This window comes from Macaca mulatta, chromosome 10 (assembly GCF_049350105.2).
Source record: "Macaca mulatta isolate MMU2019108-1 chromosome 10, T2T-MMU8v2.0, whole genome shotgun sequence".
NCBI classification, from domain to species: Eukaryota; Metazoa; Chordata; class Mammalia; order Primates; family Cercopithecidae; genus Macaca; species Macaca mulatta.
This window is the reverse complement of record NC_133415.1, coordinates 97,001,450-97,024,360: the sequence shown is the minus strand read 5'-3', so window position 1 is coordinate 97,024,360 and position 22,911 is coordinate 97,001,450. Positions and strand designations below refer to the sequence as shown.

Below are 22,911 nucleotides of genomic sequence, written 5' to 3'. Positions count from 1 at the left end.
TTCCAACCCATGAACATGGTATATATCCCTATTTGTTTAGGTTTTCTTTAATTCCACACAGCAATGTTTTAGAGATTTCAATGTCTTATACATCTTTTGTTAATTTTATCCCTAGGTATTTTATTTTTTGTGATATTGTAAATGGCATTTAACATTTTATTTTTTCAATTGTTCACTGCTGGTTTATAGAAACACAACTATTTGTGTATATTGACTTTGAATTCTTTTACCGTGCTCAGTTAATTTCTTAGTTCTAGTGGATCTTTTTGTTTTTGTTTTTGAGGTTAAGAGGAATATCTTTTAACTTAAAACAGTTTGATTGTTATTGAAAATAAAGTGTAGAGGCCCTGAGAGAATCTGATATTACTAAAGGAAGACATATGATATTTAAACATCTGAAACTTAGAGTAGCCAGATCTGGGTTCAAATCCCGGCTGTTCCGGTTCTTAACCATATGAACCTGGGCGCACCATGTAACCTCCCCGAGCTTCTGTTTCCTTTTTTCCTTTAGGGATGTGCTAACATCTCCCTCAGAATATGGTCGAGACAATGAAACAATATAATACCTACGAAGCACTCAGCATCATGCCTGGCACGTAGGAAATGCCAAAATATATACTCCTGTATTTCCTTCACATTCCAAAGGGTGAATTAATTCAGCACGGCCTGAACCATAGCTGTCCCTGTCTTTGGGAGGATATTTGAGGAAAAAAGGAGTTTTTGACTTTGGAACAGTAAATAAGACAAGACTTTGATTCGCGTAGTTCTGCCTTGAGTCTTGCCAGTGTAGATGGAATCCATGCCAGACACAATTCCATTTCGAATGTAGAATCAGCATAATTTAACCTCATCTTGGAAATCTCATGTCCCAGTTCACAGCCAGGCATCAGTGTGACAGTCAGCTGAGCTGCTGCCTTGGCAGCCTCTGGGCATTCTACGGAGACCCCAGGAGAGCGCAGCAGACCCTTAGCAGGACAGAAAAGCGGACATCATTAGTCTTTCCTCTCCACGGCCTTGTTTTCAGTGATTCATGTGCCCGATTGGCCAAATCTCTGCAGACGTGCTCCTGTCCAAGGCCAGGCCTCTGGGATTTATCGAGCTTGCTTGTTTCCAGGGCCTACTAATTCCGTGACCAGCAGCTGTTCCCCGGAGGAGGCCCTGCCCTCCACACCCTTGTGAGGAATGCCGAGTCTCATTTTCTGAGGGCCCTGGTTGAGGGTGGGGTGTGGGGCCGGGGGGGACAGGGTTGCTTCCTGCCATAGACTTCCTGCCTTGGAGGGTTATCCTTGTTCTCACCTATACCTTCCCGAGCTGAAGCCACAGAGTAGGAGAGAAGTTAGGGCCGGCACTCCTCCCTCCCGTGTAACTTTCACTCCCTGCTTAAAGGGAACTGATGAGAGTTGCCTGGCACAGATCTGTGCCTGGCAGAATCCACAGAGCAGCCCAGGTGTGCTAGGAACTCCAGAGTGACCCCTGCTCCAGGCCAGGAATGAGCACCTTGTGCCTGGAGGTATTCCTGCCAGTGCTGGCTGACCATTGCTGTGGATGGGGTAGAGTTGGAGTCACAGTTGGAGGCCAGACGGCTGCATGCAGCCTGCAGGGCACACTCTGGCTGGCATGCACCATGTTTTTATTATTTCTATTTTTAATTAAATTGGAATCCCTTATGGGTAGAGTTTTGTTTTTTTTTTTTTTTTTTTTTTTTTTGTAGGGTCTTGCTCTGTCGCCCAGGCTGGAGTGCAATGGTACAATAACGGCTCACTGAAGCCTCAACTTCCTGGGCTCAAGCGATCCTCCCATCCCAGCCTGCAAGTTCCTAGGATTACAGGTGCACGCCACCATGCCTGGCTAATTTTTCTGTAGAGACGGGGTTTCTCCATGTTGCCCTGGCTGGTCTCAAACTCCTGAGCCCAAGCCATCTGCCTGCCTCAGCTTCCCAAATTGCTGGGATTATAGGCCTGAGCCACTATGCCCAGCCTATGGCTACCTTTTAACAAAGTGATCAAATTTAACATCATCAATGACAGACAAACCGACAGTATGTACCCTGGATGGGATGTACGGAGAAGGCCAGCACTTTAAGAGGCCAAGGCAGGAAGATTGCTTCAGCCCAGGAGTTCAAGACCAGCCTGGGCAACGTAGTGAGACTCTGTCTCTAAAAAAAAAAAAAGATAGACAGGATCTGACCCATTTGATGAGATTCTTTCAGCTACTGTGTTGAGAAGAGGCTGTTTTGGGAAGACAGGTATTGGGTGAGGGGGAGGTGGCATGGAGACCAACTAGTGAGTTTAACACAATTATTACTGGTGAGATGATGGTGGCTTGCACCATTACCTTGTGGCAGCAGGGGTGGTGAGAAGACGCATTTTGAAGCAAAAGCTTATAGACTGGACAGGATTGAGAGAAAGAGGAGTCAAAGATGGTCCCAAGGCTTTTGCCTGAACCATGGAAGGATGGTGTTTCCATGAACTGAGATGGGGTGAGGGTTTGAGAAGGGAAGGTCAGGAGTTCAGTACTGGACACCATGGGTGAGAGATGCCTGTTGGAAGTGTCCATGGGCATTGGGGTTGTGGGCAGGCCTGTGCACAGGTAGGTGGGGATCCTTTTAGACCCTCTCCCCTTGACCTTTCTTGCCTGCTGCACACACAATCATTTCTGGTCTCCAAGTCCCTCAGGGTTGCTGAGCTGACTCAAGGCCTGGAAATGGGCCTTTCCCCCAGGCCACAGGCTCCAGGGCTGTCAGCACCCAGGCGATGCCTCCTGGTTAATCCCCTGCTTTTGGGTGAGCTACGGGGCATCATCTTGGGCAGCAGCCTCTGGATGGAGGGGTGGTGGAGCCCTGCGGGCTCAGGGACTTGTCATCCACCCACTGCAACCTGACCCTGCTCCCGGGAGCTGGTCCCAAATGCAGCCAGCTCCTCTGCTTTGGGTTGTCTGTTGGTGATCCCAGGAAACCAGAGACTGTGGAGATGTGATGGACAGCAGCATTTGGAAGCCATGGGAAGGGACTTTGGTGCCAGCCTTGCAGGCCAGCCAGAGAGCAAGGCCTTGGGATTGTTATGGGAAAAATGTAACACAGTCTAAATGCTCACCGAAGGGACTGCTAAATTAATTTATGAGACCATGCGATGAACTACAAAAGGCCCTTAAAAAGGCAGAGGTGAACCCACCTGTATTCATACAGAAAGAAATCTAAGGCATTATAAGTGAACAAAAGCCACTTGGCAAATATCTATTGAGTGCCTGCTAGGTGCTAGGTATGTTCTCAGAGATGGGGTCAGTGGTAGACTGGTGAACAGCTAATCTTTTAGTCTATTTGTGATAAGTATATGGTTGCAAATTGGCAGAAAAAGGCCTGGAAGGATCTAAATCATTAACAGGAGTTACCCTGGGGAGATCGCACAAAGGTGTTTTCTTTTATATACTCTTCTGTTGTTTGGATTTTTTGCAATGAGCATATGACTTTTAAAATTTTGTCTTCTTCTTTTTTTTTAATTTGTGACAGGGTCTCACTCTGTTACCCAGGCTGGAGTGCAGGAGAGATCTTGGCCCCCCGCCACCTCCACCCCTGTACAATGCAGGGGGCTCAAGCAATCCTCCCATGTCAGCCTCCTGAGTAGCTGGGACCACAGACATGCACCACCACACCCAGCTACTTTTTTGTAGTTTTAGTAGAGAGAGGGATTGAGCAGGCTGGTCTTGAACTCCTGAGCTCAAGAGATCCACCCACCTCAGCTTCCCAAAGTGCTGGGATTACAGGCGTAAGCCACTGCACCTGGCTCAACTTTTGCAATTTTTAAAAAGTACTTCCTCCATACAAACAGTATTTACATGTAGACATAATAAGGAGCCCTCAGGATGCAAAAAGGGTTGGGGGTGGGGGTGTCTAAGCACAGTTTTCCAGAATCTAGGCTCAGAATCCTGGATTCCTCCTCACTCTGGGTACTCAGCTTTTCAATGCAAGGCAGGGTTGAAAGAGCATTTGAGGCAAGGGACCTGTTCTTCAGTCCCAGCTGAGCTACTCCCGGGCTGTGTGGCCTTGGCCAGGTCCCTCTACCTCTCTGAGCCTAAGCTTCCTCCCCTGTATAATGAAGGAATAAGACTATACTTTCCCATGAAGGTAAGCAGATTTTCTCACGCACAACACTGGCTAATCGGGTGGGACTACCTGTGGAAGTGGTGAGGGGGGACTGCAGGCTATAGTGCTACTCAGCCTCAGGACCCATTAGCAATGTCAGCTGTGGACACAGGATGGGGAATAAGTGGCCTATGTGATGAATTACTTATGGGCTTGGACTAGAAGATCTTATCATCGTCCGATGAATTTTTGTGTTTGTTTTTCTTGAGACGGAGTCTTGCTGTGTCGCCCAGGCTGGTGTGCAGTGGTACAATCTTGGCTCACTGCAACCTCCGCCTCCCGGGTTCAAGCAATTCTTTGCCTCAGCCTTCTGAGTAGCTGGGATTACAGGCATACGCCACCACACCAGGCTAATTTTTGTATTTTTAGTAGAGATGGTGTTTTGCCATGTTGGCCAGGGTGGTCTTGAACTCCTGACCTCGTGAACCACCTGTCTTGGCCTCCCAAAGTGCTAGGATTACAAGTGTGAGGCACAGCGCCGGGCCTTTGTTTGTTTGTTGTATGGATAAAATTAACTTATTGGGACAATGGCATTGTAGTAGAGAAAGAGTTTAATCGATGTAGGGCTAGTCAAGTGGGAAGATGGGGGCTTATTATTTAAATGTGTGTCTCTGAAAGTTTGGAAGGCAGCGTTTTTTAAGGGTAGGTTGGCGGGCAGGGGGCTAGGGAGAGGGAAATGTTGATTGGTTGGATGAGGGATGAAATTATAGGAAGTTGAAGCTGGCTTTTTTGTACTGAGGCAGTTTCGGGGTGGGGGTTACAGGACTGGTTGAATTAGTTTTTTATTATGAGTCACAGGTCTGGGTAGAAGCGTCAGAATGTAAAAGTTCAAAAAATATTTGAAAGGGCAATTTTAGGTTTTGACAGTAGTGATGTTATCTACAGGAGTCACTGGGGAGGTTACAAGTTCTGTAACCTCTGGCTATATTTCTCTGGAGTCATAATTTTATAAAGGCGGTTTTGGTCTCTGAGTCAAGAGGGCGTTAGTTTCAGGAAAGGACTGTTAACTGTTTTTGTCTTAAACTATTAACTCAATTTTTAGTTTGGTCTACGTCCAGGCATGAATGAAGACAGTTAGCTTGTGAGGTTAGAAGTAAGATGGAGTCAGTTAATATCAGATTTTTTTACTGTTACAGTATTTTTATGTCAGATTTTTTACTGTCACAATTTTTATAAAAGCTGTTTTAATCTCCAAGCTCCACTCCAGCTGTGACCTTCTCAGGATTGAAATATTCTCACTTACACCAGAGCTGAGGTTATCTATGGCTGTGTTGCAGATTTGCAATAGAAACCTGAGTGCTCATATTAAATATGGGTTATTGGGCCAGGCTTGGTGGCTCATGCCTGTGATTGCAGCATTTTGGGAGGTTGAGGCAGGAGGACTGCTTGAGTCCAGGAGTTCAAGAGCAGCCTGGGCAACATAGTGAGACCACATCTCTACAAAAAAATAAAATTAGCCAGGCGTGATGGCATGCACCTGTGGTCCGGGTTACTTGGGAGGCTGAGGTGGAAGGATCACTTCAGCCCAGGAGGTTGAAGCTGCAGTGAGCTGTGATTGTGCCACCGCACTCCAGCTTGGATTACAGAGTGAGACTCTGTCTCGAAACAAAACAAAACAAAAAGTATTTCTATATACACACATACGGGTTACGAGAGCCAGCTCCTACTGGCTCGTGAGAGCTCAGGAACTTTGCAGTCATGGTGGGGGTATTTGCACAGTGGAAACTGACTAATGTTACAAACTGAGGTTGGTTGCTTTGTTTTTCCTAAAGAGCTGGTTTGCTACTATATCCTGACTATTGTACGAATACGAAATGCCCTTTTTTTCCTTCTCACCCCAATTTAGGGTGATCAGCCATCTCAATTTGCCTGAAACTGCCCAGTGTTAGCACTGAAAGTTCCACATCCCAGGAAACCTCTCAGACATAGGCAAACTGGGATGACTGGTCACCCTACAGTCTTTTCCCATGAAGTGAAGGGAGCCAACCTTTGTTGAGAGCCTGAGATCTCTGCTAGATAAACCATGTAATACAGCAACCCTGCAAAGGAAACTTGCTATGCTCACTTTACTGAGAGAAGACAGACTCAGGGAGACCTTATTCAAAGCCTGTGCTTGTTAATGCATTGGACAGTATCTGCTGAATGTCTTCCATGTGTTAGTTCCTGCACGGAGTGCCGGGGATGCTGTGGTGGGCAAGGAAGACCTGTCCCTGCCCCCGAGTGCGTGTATATAACAGCAGAGACCGGTATCTAAATACAGTTACTTAAATACAAAATGTGATACATATTTTGAGGGAAGAATAAAAGAGTTTATGAACTGATAACAGGGAAACCTGGTCTGGTCTGATCATCAGAGAAGGCTTCCTTGAGGAAGTGATGTTTGAGCTGAGATCTGCAGGATGAATAGGGATAAACTGGGTGACAGGGGAGGCCACACAGGCAGGCAGAAGGGACAGCAAATGCAAAGGCTTGGAGGTGAGACCTGAGCATGCTGTGTTCCAGAAAAGGCTGGAGCACAGACTCAGAGGGAGAGTGGGGTGGATGAGGCTGGAGGGATTGGCAAAGCCCAGATCATGAGGGTTTTGTGGGTCACAGTGAGGAGCTTGGACTTCATCCTTCTGATAGACTCCGGGCTATCCCTTCAGACACTCCTTAGGACACATTCCCCGAGCTGCCAGGAGTGTTAGCAGCTGACAGATCCTAGCTGGGTATTTCTCTCCAACAAAGGGAGCTGTCTCATTCACATCCAATGACTGTAATGACCTGGCCCCCTTGCTTTGATTTTGGGCGACTCTGAAGGGCTATCCCAGCTTAAATGCCCCTGGGATCAGTTGACGATTCTGTTGCAGATGTTCAGCTTCTCACCCTGCCAAATCCTGCTTCCTTCCTTACACGTGCTCTTCCTGAGAGCGCTCTCTGCTAAGTCACCCACACATCATCTCAGCTTCAGAATCTGTTCCCTAGGGATACTGACCTGAGACAATTCTCAAGGCACTGGGAAGTTACTGCAGGGTTTTCAGAGGGGGAGTAACCTGCTGAGATTTGCATCTTACGAAGAAGATGAGTGGCAGCAGCAAAGGGTCAACTGAAGTGGGGGGCAGGGAGGATACTACTGTCATCATCAAGGGAGAAAAGGACGTGGCTTGGACTAGACAGATAGGGTGGTGACCAAGAGAGGTAGAAAAATTAAGGAATAGCGCAGTGCGTCATCATGAGAAAGTCATTTAAATTCTTAGTTTCAGTTTTTCCAATTATAACATCGAAATGATGATGCCTGTATCTGTTACAATACTTTCTTACCTATTTATTTTAACCATATATTAAGCAAAATTAAGGAGATATTCAGAGTCAGATCTATCTGTTTCTAAAGGGCGTGTAATTTCCATTATTCTTTGCTACCTCCAAAGATGTCTTAGCCCTGACTTACTTTCTCTGGGATGCTGGGTCCATAGTCTTTATCAAGGTGGGTTAGAGCCAAGCTGGGATGAGTCCCTTATACTCAGGAGCATCTGTGTGGTGTCTGTGGCACGGGCATGCGTGCTGACCGCAGTGAGCATTTCTGGTTCACCTGGTCTGATCTTGGTATGCTTGGAGAAGAGCCTCTAACCCCTGGACTCTCTGATGCTCACTCTATATCTGCCACGCGCCGTCTTAAACACTGTCTGAAATTTGTTGATGATACTTCTATGGGCCACCCAAATATCTTGTGCCAACATCTGGTACTATGTGAGAGGACTTGGAGAAGGATCAGGGATGGCTGGTAGACAAAACGGGCAAGATAAAGATAAGAGAGCTGCCATGGGAAGTAAGAAGTGATAAATGTCTTGGGCAATGAGAATCTGGAGGAAGGAAGGTGATTACCTGAAGGAGGTGGTTTGAAACTGGGCTATGAAGGATTTGGGAAGACAAGGCTGGGAAAGTGACTTGGAACCAGGTCATGAAGGGACTGGACTATCAGGTAAGGACTTCCATAGGCAATGGGGACTCCTAGAAAGGAGCTAGTCCTCGTTCCTTTCTCTCCATCTCTGCTCAGTTCTCCAATGTGTTAGTCTGCTTTCTGTTACTTATAACAGAATACCTGAAACTGTGTAGTTTATAAGAAACAAAATGTATTTCCTAGAGTTCTGGAGGCTAGGCAGTCCAAAGTCAAGGGGGCATATCAGGAGAGGCCATTCTTACTGGTGGGGACTCTCTGCAGAGTCCCAAGGTGGCACAGGGTGTCATGTGATGAGGGGACCAAGTGTGCTAGCTCAGATCTCTCTTCCTCTTCTTATAAAGCCACCAGCCCCACTCCCATAACCAATTAAACCATGAATCCATGAGTGGATTAATCACCTCATAAAGGCCCCACCTCTCAATACTGCCACATTGAGGATTAAGTTTCAATATAAGTTTTTTTGGGGGGACAAACATTCAAGCCATAGCACCCAGAACTGATCTTCCAACCTCAGATAGTTCCCTAGAAATAGGAAGGTGTCACTGGCCAGATGGGGTGGTGTTCTCAGTGTCCATTCTATATTTGGAGGCAGAATCCTGGTCTGGCCCATATGTTTCTTTGATATCTCAAACTGGATTCTGGATCTCTCAGCTCTTCCTTGGTGTCTTAGTCAATTTTGTGTTGCTATACAAGAATACCTGAGGGCTGGGTGTGGTGGCTTATGCCTGTAATCCCAGCACTTTGGGAGGCCAAGACGGGTGGATCACGAGGTCAGGAGTTCGAGACCAGCCTGGCCAATATAGCAAAACCCCGTCTCTACTAAAACTACAAAAATTTAGCTGGGCATGGTGGCAGGAACCTGTAGTCTCAGCTACTTGGGAGGCTGAGGCAGGAGAATTGCTTGAACCCAGGAGGCGGTGGTTGCAGTGAGCCAAGATCACGCTACTGCATGCCAGCCTGGGCAACAAAGCAAGACTCCATCTCAGAAAAAAAAAAAAAAAAGAATACCCAAGGCCAGGTAATTTATAAAGAAAAATGTTTATTTGGCTAACGATTCTGGTGGCTGGAAAGTTCAAGGTGGAGCATCTACCTCAGGCTGCTTCCACTCATGGCAGAAGGTGCAGGGGAGCCAGTGTGTGCAGAGATCACATGGCAAGAGTGGAAGCAAGAGTGAGAGTGAAAAGGTGCCAGGCTGTTTGTAACAACCAGCTCTTGTGGGAATTAATAGAGTAGGAACTCAATCACCCCCAAGGGAAGGCATTAATCTATTCACGAGGGATCTGCCCCCATGACCCAAACACTTCCCATTAGTCCCCACCTCCAACACTGAGGATAACATTTCAACATGAAGTTTGGAGGGGACAAACATCTGAACCATAGCACTTACATTTCTGAAATGGTCATGCTTTCTTTAGAGCTGAGATTTGGGTGAGAATTTTGGAGCCTTTAACCTGTCAGGGAAGTTCTCATATTCTTAGAAGTGAAAACACTAGTCAGGACACTTGGCTGTAACTGCCAACAACTGCCACATTGTCTCATCATGAGCAAGTCATTAAAATTCTTAGTTTTGGCTTTTCCAACTGTAAAATCAAAATGATGTTACCTGTATCCATTAAGATGCTCTTTTGTTTGCAGGTCACAGAAAACCCTAACTCCAAATGACTTAACCTAGCACTTCCTAATGGAAGTATAATATGAACTACAAATGTAATTTAAAATTTTTTAATAGTCATATTTAAAAAGGTGAAATTAACTTTAATATGTTTTATTTAACTCATTGTCCACAATAATATCTTTTTTGTGTGTAACCAATATACAATCATTAATGAGACATTTTCCATTCTTTTGGTATGAAGTTTTAAAAATTTAGTGTTCAATGACCACAGGTGGCTAGTGGCTACCATATTGGACAGCACACACTTAAACAGTGAGGATATTTATTATTTCATATAATCAAAAATCCAGAGGTAGAGGAGCCCCAGGATTGGTTAATTTGGAGGCTCAACAGCATCAACAAAGATCCAGCTTCCTGCCAGCTTTTTGCTCTGTCATCCGCAGAGTATCAGCTTTGTTTTCAGCTAGCTCTCCTCATGGTCCCAAAGTGGCTGCCACAGCTCTGGGATCACCTCCAGATGCATTGACATCCAGCAGAAGAAGAGGCTGTGTTTCTCTGCATGTATCTTTTTATGAGAACAAAAAACTCTTTTCTGCCTCCCCTCCCAGCTGATTTTCCCTCAGTCTCAGTGCTAGATTTCACCACATACTCATGTATAATCCAGTCATTGGCAAGGAAAATCTGAGTCTGGCTTAGAGCAATCACAATTTACCCCTAGAGTTGGAGATAGGCTTACCCTTCTCTAAATCTCATGGAGGAGAACTAGGCACTGGAACAAAACTGAAGTCCTATCAGCAAAGAAATAGAGAATTGCCATTGCCCAAAGTGGGTTCTGTGGAACACAAATCCTGGCAGACGCTCTGTGAACAGGATCTTCTGATTAAATAACATCTGCTTGGAGAGCCACAGTCGTCATGAGCACATTAAGGCTTCTGATAAATCCCATGGGAAGGAGACCTTTCATCTTATTTCACTTCGATTTTCTCAGACTTTCTGAACTTCAGAACTGTTCTTTATTCCCCCATGATAAAACACATTAACACAAGTTTTGAGAAATACAGTTTTGGAGAACCTGCCTTAATGGATTATTAGTTTATAGAGCAGGGAAACTCTTCTACAGGATACATGCTCATACGTTGGCCTCTTTTGGATACAGCTGAATGACCTGTACCAAACACACCAGGAAAATTCCTGTAGACCAGGCAAAGATAGAGTACCCAGTGGCTCAGCCCGCAATCATCATTTCCCTGTAAAAGAATGAAAAGTACAGTTTCCTCCTTGCTCAACTCATCCAAACCTTGGATTCACACCCTATGAAAAAGTCTCACATAAAAGCACATACTGAGGCCTTTGGCATATGGTGATTTGCTTATTTTCTCCCTCTCTTCTCCTCTCCTCTCCTCTCCTCTTTTTTGAGACAGAGTTTTGCTCTTGTTGCCCAGGCTGGAGTGCAATGGCATGATCTCAGCTCACCACAACTTCCGCCTCCTGGGTTCAAGCAATTCTCCTGCCTCAGGCTCCCGAGTAGCTGGGATTGCAGGCATGTGCCACCATGTCTGGCTAATTTTGTACTTTTTTTTAGTAGAGATGGGGTTTCTCCATGTTGGCCAGGCTGATCTTGAACTCCCGACCTCAGGTGATCTGCCCGCCTTTGCCTCTCAAAGTACTGGGATTACAGACATGAGCCACCAAGCCTGGCCAATTTGCCTATTTTCTTTATCATAGTCTTCATGGTCTTTCTGGTGTCTTCCTGAAATAGACAGATCTATTTGCCAAAGCAAATGTATTCAGACTGATGTTAAAACCACAGTAGAAGCCCTCTTATCAGATGTCATCAATACCAGTTATAAATTGGTTAATTGAATAAGTCAGTAAAAGCAGAGCAACCCAAAAATAGCCCATATGTCTTATATTTTTTATTTTAATTTAAATCACATATATGTATAACATATAGTAATTCAATCTTTACTTTTCATTCACTAGTCTTCTGATGACAAAGTCTTTAATGAATGGAGTTTCTCATTGTCTTTCTTGCACGCCCATAACGTGTAATCTACAAAAACTAGTTTCTTTCAGTTTCTTTAACGAGGAGTGAGAAGTTAAAAACGCTGGCAACCTGAGTGTAGAAAATGTCTAGGTTTTTATAATTTCATTCCCAGTCTTAGATAGGTATTTCATTTATACAGAATTTGAGGATAATTTTTTAGGAACTCTCTTTTATGAACATCTAAAAGTATCTGGCTTTTAAGCAACCCTCTTCATTTTTTGGTACATTCATATCCCATTGGTTTACATGAGAAACATCCATAAATCACATCATTTCAAAAATGAACACAACTGGAGTAAACAAGTTTGGGAATAATCTTAAACATCAAACTTCACATCTGGGTGCAGAAGCATGGAGACTTCTGAGAGCATGGTCTACTAGCTGGGAGCATCTGTGTGCTAAGGGCAACGGTTAGCAGGGTTTTTTTTTTTATTATTATTATTATTTTTTTTTTTTGAGAAAGAGTGTCACTGTGTCTCCCAGGCTGGAGTGCAGTGGTGCCATCTCGGCTCACTGCAACCTCTGCCTCCTGGGTTCAAGCGATTCTCCTGCCTCAGCCTCCCGAGTAGCTGGGATTACAGGTGTGCGCCACCATCCCTAGCTAATTTTTGTATTGCTAATAGGGGCAGAGTTTCGCTATGTTAGCCAGGCTGGTCTCGAACTCCTGGCCTCAAGTGATCCACCTGCCTCAGCCTCCCAAAGTGCTGGGATTACAGCCGCGGGCCACCGTGCCCAGATAAGGTAGCAGGTTTGACAGAAGCAATGGAGCATGATGGTTGATGGGAGGTCAGTGGGGAGAGTTTACAGCTCCCAACCCAGCCTGCACATTAGAATCATCTGGGTTACTTTAAAAAATATCCAATATCCAGAGCAATTAAGTCATAATCTCTCTCCAGGAAAGGGGATCTTGTACTGTAGATATGGCTGCCAGAAACTATACTGTAGTATGTGTTTAGGAGCATGGAGGTGAATGAACAGATCCCAACATTTTCTGACTCCTAAGGTCAGAAACTCTGAGGCCTTCTCCATGAGTCAGGGGTGTGCCCCAACCAGCAAAATCTGAGTATTCCAGAGCACAAACATGCTTTCTTACAAACAACTGGACCTGGGCAGAAAATTGGAGCTGGTCTCATTTTCTTCTTGAGCTCTCTCTGTCTTCTGTGGCTCCTTTTCATCTTTCAGTTAATCCTTTCTGGGCAAAGACTCTGATCTGTCAAAAATCTAGGGTTTATTGAACACTTACTATACACTAGGCACTGAGCTAGCTGCCTCACACATAGTTCATTTAATCTTCAACCCACCCTCCCCACTCCCTGCCACTCAAGACCTGGGGCATCACCTCTCATCTGGACTACTGCCGTGGCTGCATTTATTTCTGTGATTGGTTAATGAAATTTAGTCTATCCCTGGCACAAGACTCTAAGCCCCTTGCTGGCAGGGATCATGTCCACTTAGTTCACGACTGTATCCCAGCACCTAGCTAAAAGAATGCATGGTCTTCATCTAGCTTGTCAAATGCAAAGGGTTGTATGAACAACCAGATGAAGTAGGTATCATAATTTCCATTTTACAGAAGGACAAACTGAGGCTCTGCAGGCTTAAATAGTTTATGCATGTCTTAGAACTATTCAACGTCAGAGTGTAGATTTAAATCCCTGTTATTCTACACTCACCAGAAAAGCAACTGCAAGAAGGCTGTATTTAGGTTTTATTAATTTCAGGAGTTCTGTGCGGGGGACAGGACCTTATTTTTGCCATGGTTATGGCCTTCACCAGGATTTTACATGTACACTAATAACTCCTAGGGCTTGAACTGCTGAATCTGGACCTGAACACCCTTGGCAGCCACTGCTGTCCACTACTGAGCACCTACTGCATACCGAGTCATGAGGGAAAAGAGATGGGTTTCCTGCCCCTCAAAAGACATAAGACTGTCATTCAGGAAAAGAGTCGAAAAATCACTGGATGCTTACCAAGGATTTCCCTGGGCCTGGGAACTGTGCTAGACGGCAGGATCTTAGCAAGAATAAGGTAGACAAAGCTTCCTCCCTCTTGGAAGTCAAAGACAAGCAGGGAAGGCTTATGGTGAACAAATGGCACCTGTGAAAAGTGCTAAGAAAAATGGATGACATGATAACGTGTGGCTGTTTCTGGCAGCACTCAGGGAACGGGACTCAAGAAATCTTCCTGGATGAAGTCACGTTTAAGCCAAAGCTTGAGCTGTCAATAGAAGTTGGCCAGGGGAAGAAGGAAGAGAAGAGCACGCAAAAAAATGAGGAAAGCTTGTGCAAAGGCCCCAAGGTGGGAAGGCAAGTGTGAGTGGTGAGCAGTCCAAGATGAGGCAGGGGAGGTGGCAGGGGCAGCCCCTGCCAGGTTTTGTAGGCAGTTGGGGATCTTGATCCTTTCCTTTGGGGCAGTGGGAAGCCCTGCAGGGTTTACAAAGCTCAGTGAGGAGGCAGCTCAAAGGGTATTGGAGGAGCCCCTCCTTCTGCAGACGGCCCCTCTCAGCCAGGTGGCCATGGACAAGGGCCTCCCTCTCTCCCTTTGCAGATGCATTGTTCCTGTCCCCAGGGAGAACTGCCCTGTCTTGGAGAGATTTGGACCGGGGGTGGCCTCAGGAGTCGGTTTTTCCCCTTCCCAGGGCCCTGTCACTCCCAGCCTCCCCTGGGTGTCTGTGCCTCTTGCCATTCGCTTGTAAGTTTCCTAATATAGCCTGATTGTTTCCTTCCCAAATGGTGGCCAAGAGCTGCTCTCCTGTTGCAATCTCAGTTTTTCTTGGGCTTAAAGGGACCACGTCAGCCCATCTCATGCCAAACTGAAGCTAAAGGTAGGTTGGTTGATTTAATTTCATAAAGTTGTCCAACCCAGAGATTAGATTTCTTCTCTCTTTCTCCCAGTTTACCATCTTCTCTGCTCTCTGCCTGTTCACTTTCCCCTTTCATTTTTTTTTCTTATTTCTTCTGAGAAGTAGAGGAGCATAGCCAGACATGGATGTGAGTTTGGCTCTGGCATATTTATTAGCTGTGTCATCTTGGATGAGTCCTTTGTCCTTGATAGGCCTTAGTTTTTTCTCATCTGTAAAACAGGAACCATAAAATACCTCCCCAGAGCTGTTATTTCCACAGAGCTGTTTGCAGATGGACAAAACAGAAAGAAGAGAATAAACAGTTGTGGAATGCCTGCTGTTCATTTACTCATTCATTCATCCAACACATATTTACTGAGTACCTATTTGGCACAGTTCAAGGCACTGAGGATACCACCGTGAATAAAAAAAGAAAATAATCCTTGCCTTTAAGGAGCTCGCATGCCAGTGAGGGGGATGGTCAATAACACGAGAAGAAGCAAAATGTATGTTGCATTAGATATGCTCTAGGAAAAATAAAGCAAGGAAGGGAGATAGAAGACCTTGGGCAGGGGTTGAATCTTAAATAGGGTGGTCACGGGTGGCTTTGCTGAGACGATGACATTTGAGTAAAGGCTTGAAGATGGCAAGAGGGTGAACCATGTATGTATCTGGAGGAAGGGCATTACAGGTAGAGGGAACAGCAATACCAAGGTCCTGAGGTGGCTCCATGGCTCCTGTGTGGCAGCAAAGCAGCCTTTGTGGCAAGAGTGGAGGGAGGGAAAGGGGAGGATGCGGGGAGAGGAGCACAGAGGAGTGACGGGGATGAAGTCAGGTAAGACCTGTGGGTCACTAAGGACTTCAGCTTTTCTTCTGAGTGAGAAGGGAAAGTGCAGTGTCGTGATCTGACTTAATACATGTGAACAAAATCCCTCTGATTGCTGTTAGGGATGGATAGAGGGGCAAGGGTGGAATCAGCAGACCAGTGTGGCAGTGACTATGAAAATCCAGGTGAGAGAGAACGGTGGCACAGACCACCATCTAGTCGAAGTGGAGGTGGTGAGAAGCGGCTGGATTCTGGATTCATTTGGAAAGTACAGCTGACAACTTTCCTGACAGATATTTGCAGAATGCTATGCTGGGTTTGTTTGTGTGTTTGTTTTTCTGAAACACTTCTTTACAATTTATTTATTTACATTACAAACTCAACTTTATCAAGGTGTAATTTCCATAGGATAAAATGCATTTGAAATGTACGGGTGTGACAGATGTACACACTAGTGTAAACCATCAGCACAATCAAAATGCAGAACATTTGGCCAGGCGCAGTAGCTCACTCCTGCAATCCCAACACTTTGGGAGCCCGAGGTGGGTGGATCACCTGAGGTCAGGAGTTCGAGACCAGCCTAGCCAACATGGTGAAACCCCATCTCTACTAAAAATACAAAAATTAGCTGGGGGTGGTGGCGCATGCCTGTAATCCCAGCTACTCGGGAGGCTGAGGCAGGAGAATCACTTGAACCCAGGAGGCAGAGGTTGCAGTGAGCCGAGATCATACCCATTGCACTCCAGCCTGGGTGACAAGAGCAAAACTCCATCCCCCAACCTCCCTCCCCCACCAAAAAAGAAAAAAAGAGGCAGAATATTTCCATCAACTCAGAAAGTTTCCCTGTGCCCTTCTGCATTCGATTCCTTCCACACTCAGTCCCTGGCAACCGATCCACTTTCTGGCACTATAGGTTTGGTTTTTTTGAGACTTTCATGTAACTGGAATCACACAGCTTTCATCTCTAGCTTTGTTCATTTAGCATGTTTTGGAGACACATTCATGCGCTGTATGTAACAGTAGCCTGCTCTCTCTTCCTGCTGACTAGCACTTCACTGTGTTAGTTTATCCTTGTACCAGCTGATTGATACTTGAGTTGTTTCCAGTTTTTGTTGTCTCATTTTTAATCCTCAAAAGACCCCTGGAAAGTGGATATTACTTTTCCATTTTCCAGATAAAAAAACTGAGAATCAAGGCCGGGCGCGGTGGCTCATGCCTGTAATCCCAGCACTTTGGCAGGCCGAGGCGGGCATATCACGAGGTCAGGAGATCGAGACCATCCTGGCTAACACGGTGAAACCCCGTCTCTACTAAAAATACAAAAAATTAGCTGGGCGTGGTGGCAGGCGCCCGTAGTCCCAGCTACTCTGGAGGCTGAGGCAGGAGAATGGCATGAACCTGAGCTTGGCTGAGCTTGCAGTGAACCGAGATGGTGCCACTGCACTCAAGCCTGGGCGACAGAGCGAGACTCCGTCTCAAAAAATAAAAATAAAAACAAAAACAAAACAAAACAAAACTGAGAATCAAAAGGAGGAACTTGCCTAAGGTTCCCCAGCTTAGATGATATTCAAAGCCAGGTTGATTCCACATTCCATTCTGTCCTCAGCCTCCATCCAATGGGATCATATGTGAATGAGCTTGGGAAATGCGACCTATTGGTTTCCCATTTATCCAACTTCCCATTTTTCATCTGCTATACCACATTCTTATATTTCTGTTCATTGCACCTGCCACACAATCCCATTTCCCACTTCCTTAGCTTAAGTTGGACCTTAGTTCAAATCCCAGTTCTGCTCCTTTCTCACTGTGTGACGTTGGGCAAGTCACATAACTTCTCTGAACATCAATCTACCTATGAAATAGAGGTCATATTTGCCTCTTCCTCTATGAGATCATGCACAATGCTTTCTTCTCCATTTCTGTCTCTCTCCATTGCTCTTTAGCCCTTTTAGTGCTGATATTCCATGATCCTTGGTTTTCTGAGGCTGGTCATTGAAGGGAACAGAGCCCAGGTGTCTCTCCCTCCTGGCTGTTCTTTCTTGCTGTCCAGAGGGGCTGGAAGGACTAGGGACCTTCTCCAACAGAATAAACTGGAATTGATGGTGGTGAAGCCCAAGGATCAGTTGTTCTCTTTTTAAAGTTTCATTGGTGCTTCTAATGCACACCAGGATTAAGAGCCATGGGCTCGCAGCATACACTGTGGCATCAGACCAACTTAGGCTTGGATCCCATTTCCTTGGTCAAATTGCTTAACCTCTCATATCACCAGCATCCTCCTGGAAATGAGCATTATCATGGAACCCACCTCACAGGACTGTCGAGAGGTTTAGTGAGCATTGTACATGATCCTTAATGGGGGTTCTGGATCCTTAATTGGGGCTCTTCATGCAGAAGGGGCAGGGTGGGGTAGAAGTGGGATCTTGAGCTCAGTGTGTGTGCTGGGAGGGACCAGGCAGTGTGGAAGCATCTAGATGTGCCCTCCTTCGCCTCCAGAGTCACAGTGCAACAATTCCTAGAAGCTCAGCATCTCAGAGTTAGGTCCCGCCTTGGAGAGCTCTTCACCCAACACATCATTGACAGGCAGACAATGGAGGCGTTAAGAAAAGGAATTGCCAAGGTCACCCAATGAGATGGAATTTTTGAACAGGTTTAGTCAGTCAGCCATTTTGCAGATATTAACGGAGTACCTGTGTGTACCAGGCACTGTTCCAGGTTCTGGAATCCATCCAAGAACAAAATAGAAAAGATCCCTGCCCTCATGGAGCTTCCATTTTAGCAGAGGGAGAAAAGCAATTAATGTAATAAGTAAGTCATATAGTATGTTAGAAGGTGATATGTGCTACAGGAAAAATAAGGAAAAGTAGATAAGTGAGCAGGGTGGTGGGGTGCAGGCAGATTGCAATTTTGGAAGAAATGTTGTGGGTTCATAATAGATGTATATATGAAATATTTATGGGATATATGAGATGTTTTGATAAAGGCACACAATGTGAAATAAGCAGATTGCAATTTTAAACAGGGTGGTATTTTCGTCAGGGTTCTCTAGACAGACAGATCTAATAGGAGATACGTATGTGTATGAAAGTTTATTTTATTTATTTATTTATTTTTCAAGATGGAGTCTCGCTCTGTTGCCCAGGCTGGAGTGCAGTGTCGCCATCTCGGCTCACTGCAAGCTCTATCTCCCGAGTTCACACCATTCTCCTGCCTCAGCCTCCAGAGTAGCTGGGACTACAGGCGCCTGCCACCAAGCCTGTCTAATTTTTTGTATTTTTAGTAGAGACGGGGTTTCACCATGTTAGCCAGGATGGTCTCGATCTCCTGACCTCATGATCCACCCATCTCGGCCTCCCAAAGTGCTGGGATTACAGGCGTGAGCCACCGCACCCAGCCAGAAAGTTTATTAAGGATTAGTAACTTACACAATCACAAGGTCCCACAATGGGCTATCCACAAGCTGAAGAGCAAGGAAGCCAGTCCAAGCCCCAAAGCAGAAGAACTTGGAATCCGATGTTCAAGGGCAGGAAGCATCCAGCATGGGAGGAAGATGTAGGCTGGGAGGCTAAGCCAGTCTAGCCTTTTCACATTTTTCTGCCTGCTTTATATTTGCTGGCAGCTGGTTAGAAGGTGCCCACCCAGATTAAGGGTGGGTCCACCTTCCCCAGCCCACTGACTCAAATGTTAATCTCCTTTGGCAACACCCTCACAGATACACCCAGGATCAATACTTTGCATCCTTCAATCCAATCAAGTTGACACTCAGTATTAGCCATCACTGGAGGTCAAAGTAGGTCTCATTGAGCGAAGACTTGAAGGATATCTGGAGGAAAAGAGTTTCAGGAAGAGGGAAGAGCAGTGCAACAGCAGGTCTGCTGGGGTGAGTTTAGGAGTGCCTTCCTTGGTTGTCTACTCAGCCATCTTGCTCCTGGACATTTATTAGGAGGAAGACCTATTGGTTTTTGTTAACCAGGGAGAACGTATCAGCTTGTGTTTAAAACAAAGAAGCTTCAGAATTTCTGCCTTCGGTGCAGTGAACGTTATGTATCAGGTACTGTTCTACATGCTAGAGGTACAAAGATGAAGGCAGAGAACTGCCTTTCAGCAGCACTCCTGTGGGAGAGGAAGACCATAACTGTGGCCCAGGTGTGTGGGGGGTGAGTGAGGGGAGATGTGAGCTGGAGGTGGCTGTGTACTATCTAAGGGAACACAAATTTCCAAGGTGACATCTGGAGCTACCGAGGGGAGGGGAAGGGATTGGGGATATATGGGGTCAGCGGGACATAAATGGCAGTTTAAAAACACTAGATGATGCAATCATCTAGAGAGAATAGGAGAAGGTTTTGGATGAGCCCTGGGAGAACCACATGTCAGGATGGGGGTGAAGGATGAAGTTATTTTGGCAGCTGTGTATCAGCCTGTCATACAACTCGGGTGACCTCACACGTGAGCACAATTTTGTAGAATCGCAGTATCACACATATATCTTTGCTTTCAGAGTTTTTTGGAGACATTAACTCGTTTAAACCTCAAAAATCCCTAGGAGGTAAGAGGCAGTTATTACCTCTGGCAGATAAGGAAGCTAAGGTACAGGGAGGTTAAGTCAGTTGCCCAAGGTCACATAGCTAGTAAGGGCAGGGGCAGGATATGGACCCAGGGAGCCTGGCTCTGTAGTCTGTGCTCTGAACCGCTACTCTCTGCTGCCTCTCCACGCACGTAAGACTCGCATGGCCACTTACATAAAGCATCTCAATTCCAGGAGCTCACGGACTTGTGTACATGCAGGGCCTAAGTTGCTGACACCTTGTATACACCACTAGCCTTCCTCCAGATGGTCTCATATGGTCTCAGTGTCTCAGTTTCACTGATGCCCATCACCTCACACACTCAACCTGGAGTGCTACGTATTACTTTGTTCTTTCGCATTCTGATAGCCTTGCACACTCAGAACCTCATACACATCCATAATGTCACCTCCATGAGATCTCAGGCACTCACCCCACTGTGCACACACTGCCCTGCAACACATGATATATGTGTGTGTGTGTGTGTGTATGTGTGTGTGTGTGTGTGACAAGGTCTCGGTCTGTAGCCCAGGTTGGAGTGCAGTGGCACAATCATGGCTCACTGCAGCCTCAACCTCCAGGGCTCAGGTGATCCTCCCACCTCAGCCTCTCTAGTAACTGGGACCACAGGTGCATGCCACCACACCTGGCTAATGTTTTTGTAGAGAGAGGTTTCACCATGTTGCCCAGGTTGGTCTTGAACTCCTGAGCTCAAGCAATCCACCCGCCTCTGTCTCCCAAAGCGCTGAGATTACAGGCATGAGCCACCTTCCCCCGCCTCATGATCTTATATAATCACAAGACACCGATATGCATACCCACAAGTGTCTTGTACACACGATCTTGCACAAATACACACACAAACCCATGCTCTCCAACATTCACACTACTATGTCAACTCACTGGCTTATCCGTTCACGACTTGTGACCCTGCCGTGTTCCCACCAACATAAATATTCCCACCATCGTGCAAGCTTCTCCTGGCTCACCCACTCGTGTTATTGCACACTCTAGCAGACTCAAACACTCATAGCACTGTGCACTCTGACCCTCAGACGGCCGTGCGCCTCTTTCTCGGTCCCACCCTGCCTTGCCCACTCTTGCCCTTGCCCTCCCAGGCCACCGTGCACATGCGGGGATCCGTCGTTCTGACGCGCCCTCTCCTCGCCCGCAGGGACGTACCAAGGCCAGTTCACCAATGGCATGCGCCACGGCTACGGAGTGCGCCAGAGCGTGCCCTACGGGATGGCCGTGGTGGTGCGCTCGCCGCTGCGCACGTCGCTGTCGTCCCTGCGCAGCGAGCACAGCAACGGCACGGTGGCCCCGGACTCGCCAGCCTCGCCGGCCTCCGACGGCCCCGCGCTGCCCTCGCCCGCCATCCCGCGCGGCGGCTTCGCGCTCAGCCTCCTGGCCAATCCCGAGGCGGCTGCGCGGACGCCCAAGGGCGGCGGCCTCTTCCAGCGGGGCGCGCTACTGGGCAAGCTGCGGCGCGCAGAGTCGCGCACGTCCCTGGGCAGCCAGCGCAGCCGTGTCAGCTTCCTTAAGAGCGACCTCAGCTCGGGCGCCAGCGACGCCGCGTCTACCGCCAGCCTGGGAGAGGCCGCCGAGGGCGCCGACGAGGCCACACCCTTCGAGGCCGACATCGACGCCACCACCACCGAAACCTACATGGGCGAGTGGAAGAACGACAAGCGCTCGGGCTTTGGCGTGAGCGAACGCTCCAGCGGCCTCCGCTACGAGGGCGAGTGGCTAGACAACCTGCGCCACGGCTATGGCTGCACCACGCTGCCCGACGGCCACCGCGAGGAGGGCAAGTACCGCCACAACGTGCTGGTCAAGGGCACCAAGCGCCGCATGCTGCAGCTCAAGAGCAACAAGGTCCGCCAGAAAGTGGAGCACAGTGTGGAGGGCGCCCAGCGCGCCGCTGCCATCGCGCGCCAGAAGGCCGAGATTGCCGCCTCCAGGTAGGACAGCGGTGGGGGTGGGGAGGGGTCGCCTCCCGTCGGGGAAGGGGGTCTTGGGGCAGGGCAACCTAGGAGGCCCTGTCTCCAAGCCTGATTCTGCTTCTTTTACCCCCATCACCTTCAGGGAGTTAATTGGAGGCGCTTCGGGAGCTGATGGCTCCTGTTCACTCACCCATCCATCCATCCATCACTCAACTACACCCAGCCCCTCCGCTGACTTAACCCTACCACTCACCCAACCTTTCTAATATCCACCCGAACAACGATCTCTCCAGTTATCCACTCCATTCCCCTACCCATTCTACTTCCTGTTTACCCAGCCAGTCATCCAGTCATCCATCTATCCATACAACCTCGCAGTCAACCACCTAGACATCCACCCAATTCCTTCATTGACTAACTTCTCTAACACTCACTGAACAACCCCTCCACCCACACAACCACCTCCAGTCCCCCGTCACACCTGAACATCCACCTGGACAACAGCCTAACGTCTACCTAAACAACCACCCATTCACTCAAAAATTTACTCATCTATTCCATCCAACCTACTCAATTTTTCATCCTTTTACCTACTCAACCAGCTAATCACCATCCATCCATTAACTCAGCCACCCATCCAACTACCCAGATGCCCATTCAAACATATAGATACCCTTTCAATCCACACACCTGTCTCCTCACCCACCAATCACCTGCATTCACTCAGCTGCTTCCAGCTCCCTGGCCACCCATCTTAACATCCAGCCACTCATCCATTCACTCAAGTACTTCCATTTATCCACCCAGCGACACTTTTGTCCATTAGAACAACCTCCACTCCTGCCCATCCACCCGGTCATCCAACCATCCAGCCAGCCACCTCTATCACTCAACCAAACTTCTATTCATTCACCTCCCCCCACCTATCCATCTGCCCATGCATCCATCCACCCTCCCATCTACTAAACACCCACCCTATCATCTACATTCAAACC

The 22,911-nt window shown here is 47.1% G+C and overlaps 1 protein-coding gene across 2 annotated transcripts in view; it reads left to right on the top strand.

Moving 5' to 3' along the window:
- The window catches only part of JPH2 (junctophilin 2), a 78,014-nt gene that overhangs the window by 9,111 nt on the left and 45,992 nt on the right, over window positions 1-22,911 (top strand). The window contains exon 2 of one of the 2 annotated variants that reach the window (XM_001083346.4): window positions 21,145-21,934. In XM_001083346.4, the coding sequence (XP_001083346.2) occupies window positions 21,145-21,934 (790 nt within the window). Of the gene's footprint in view, window positions 1-511; window positions 5,592-21,144; window positions 21,935-22,911 lie in introns of those variants that run through there. The other variant, XM_077951835.1, reaches the window with a different exon arrangement.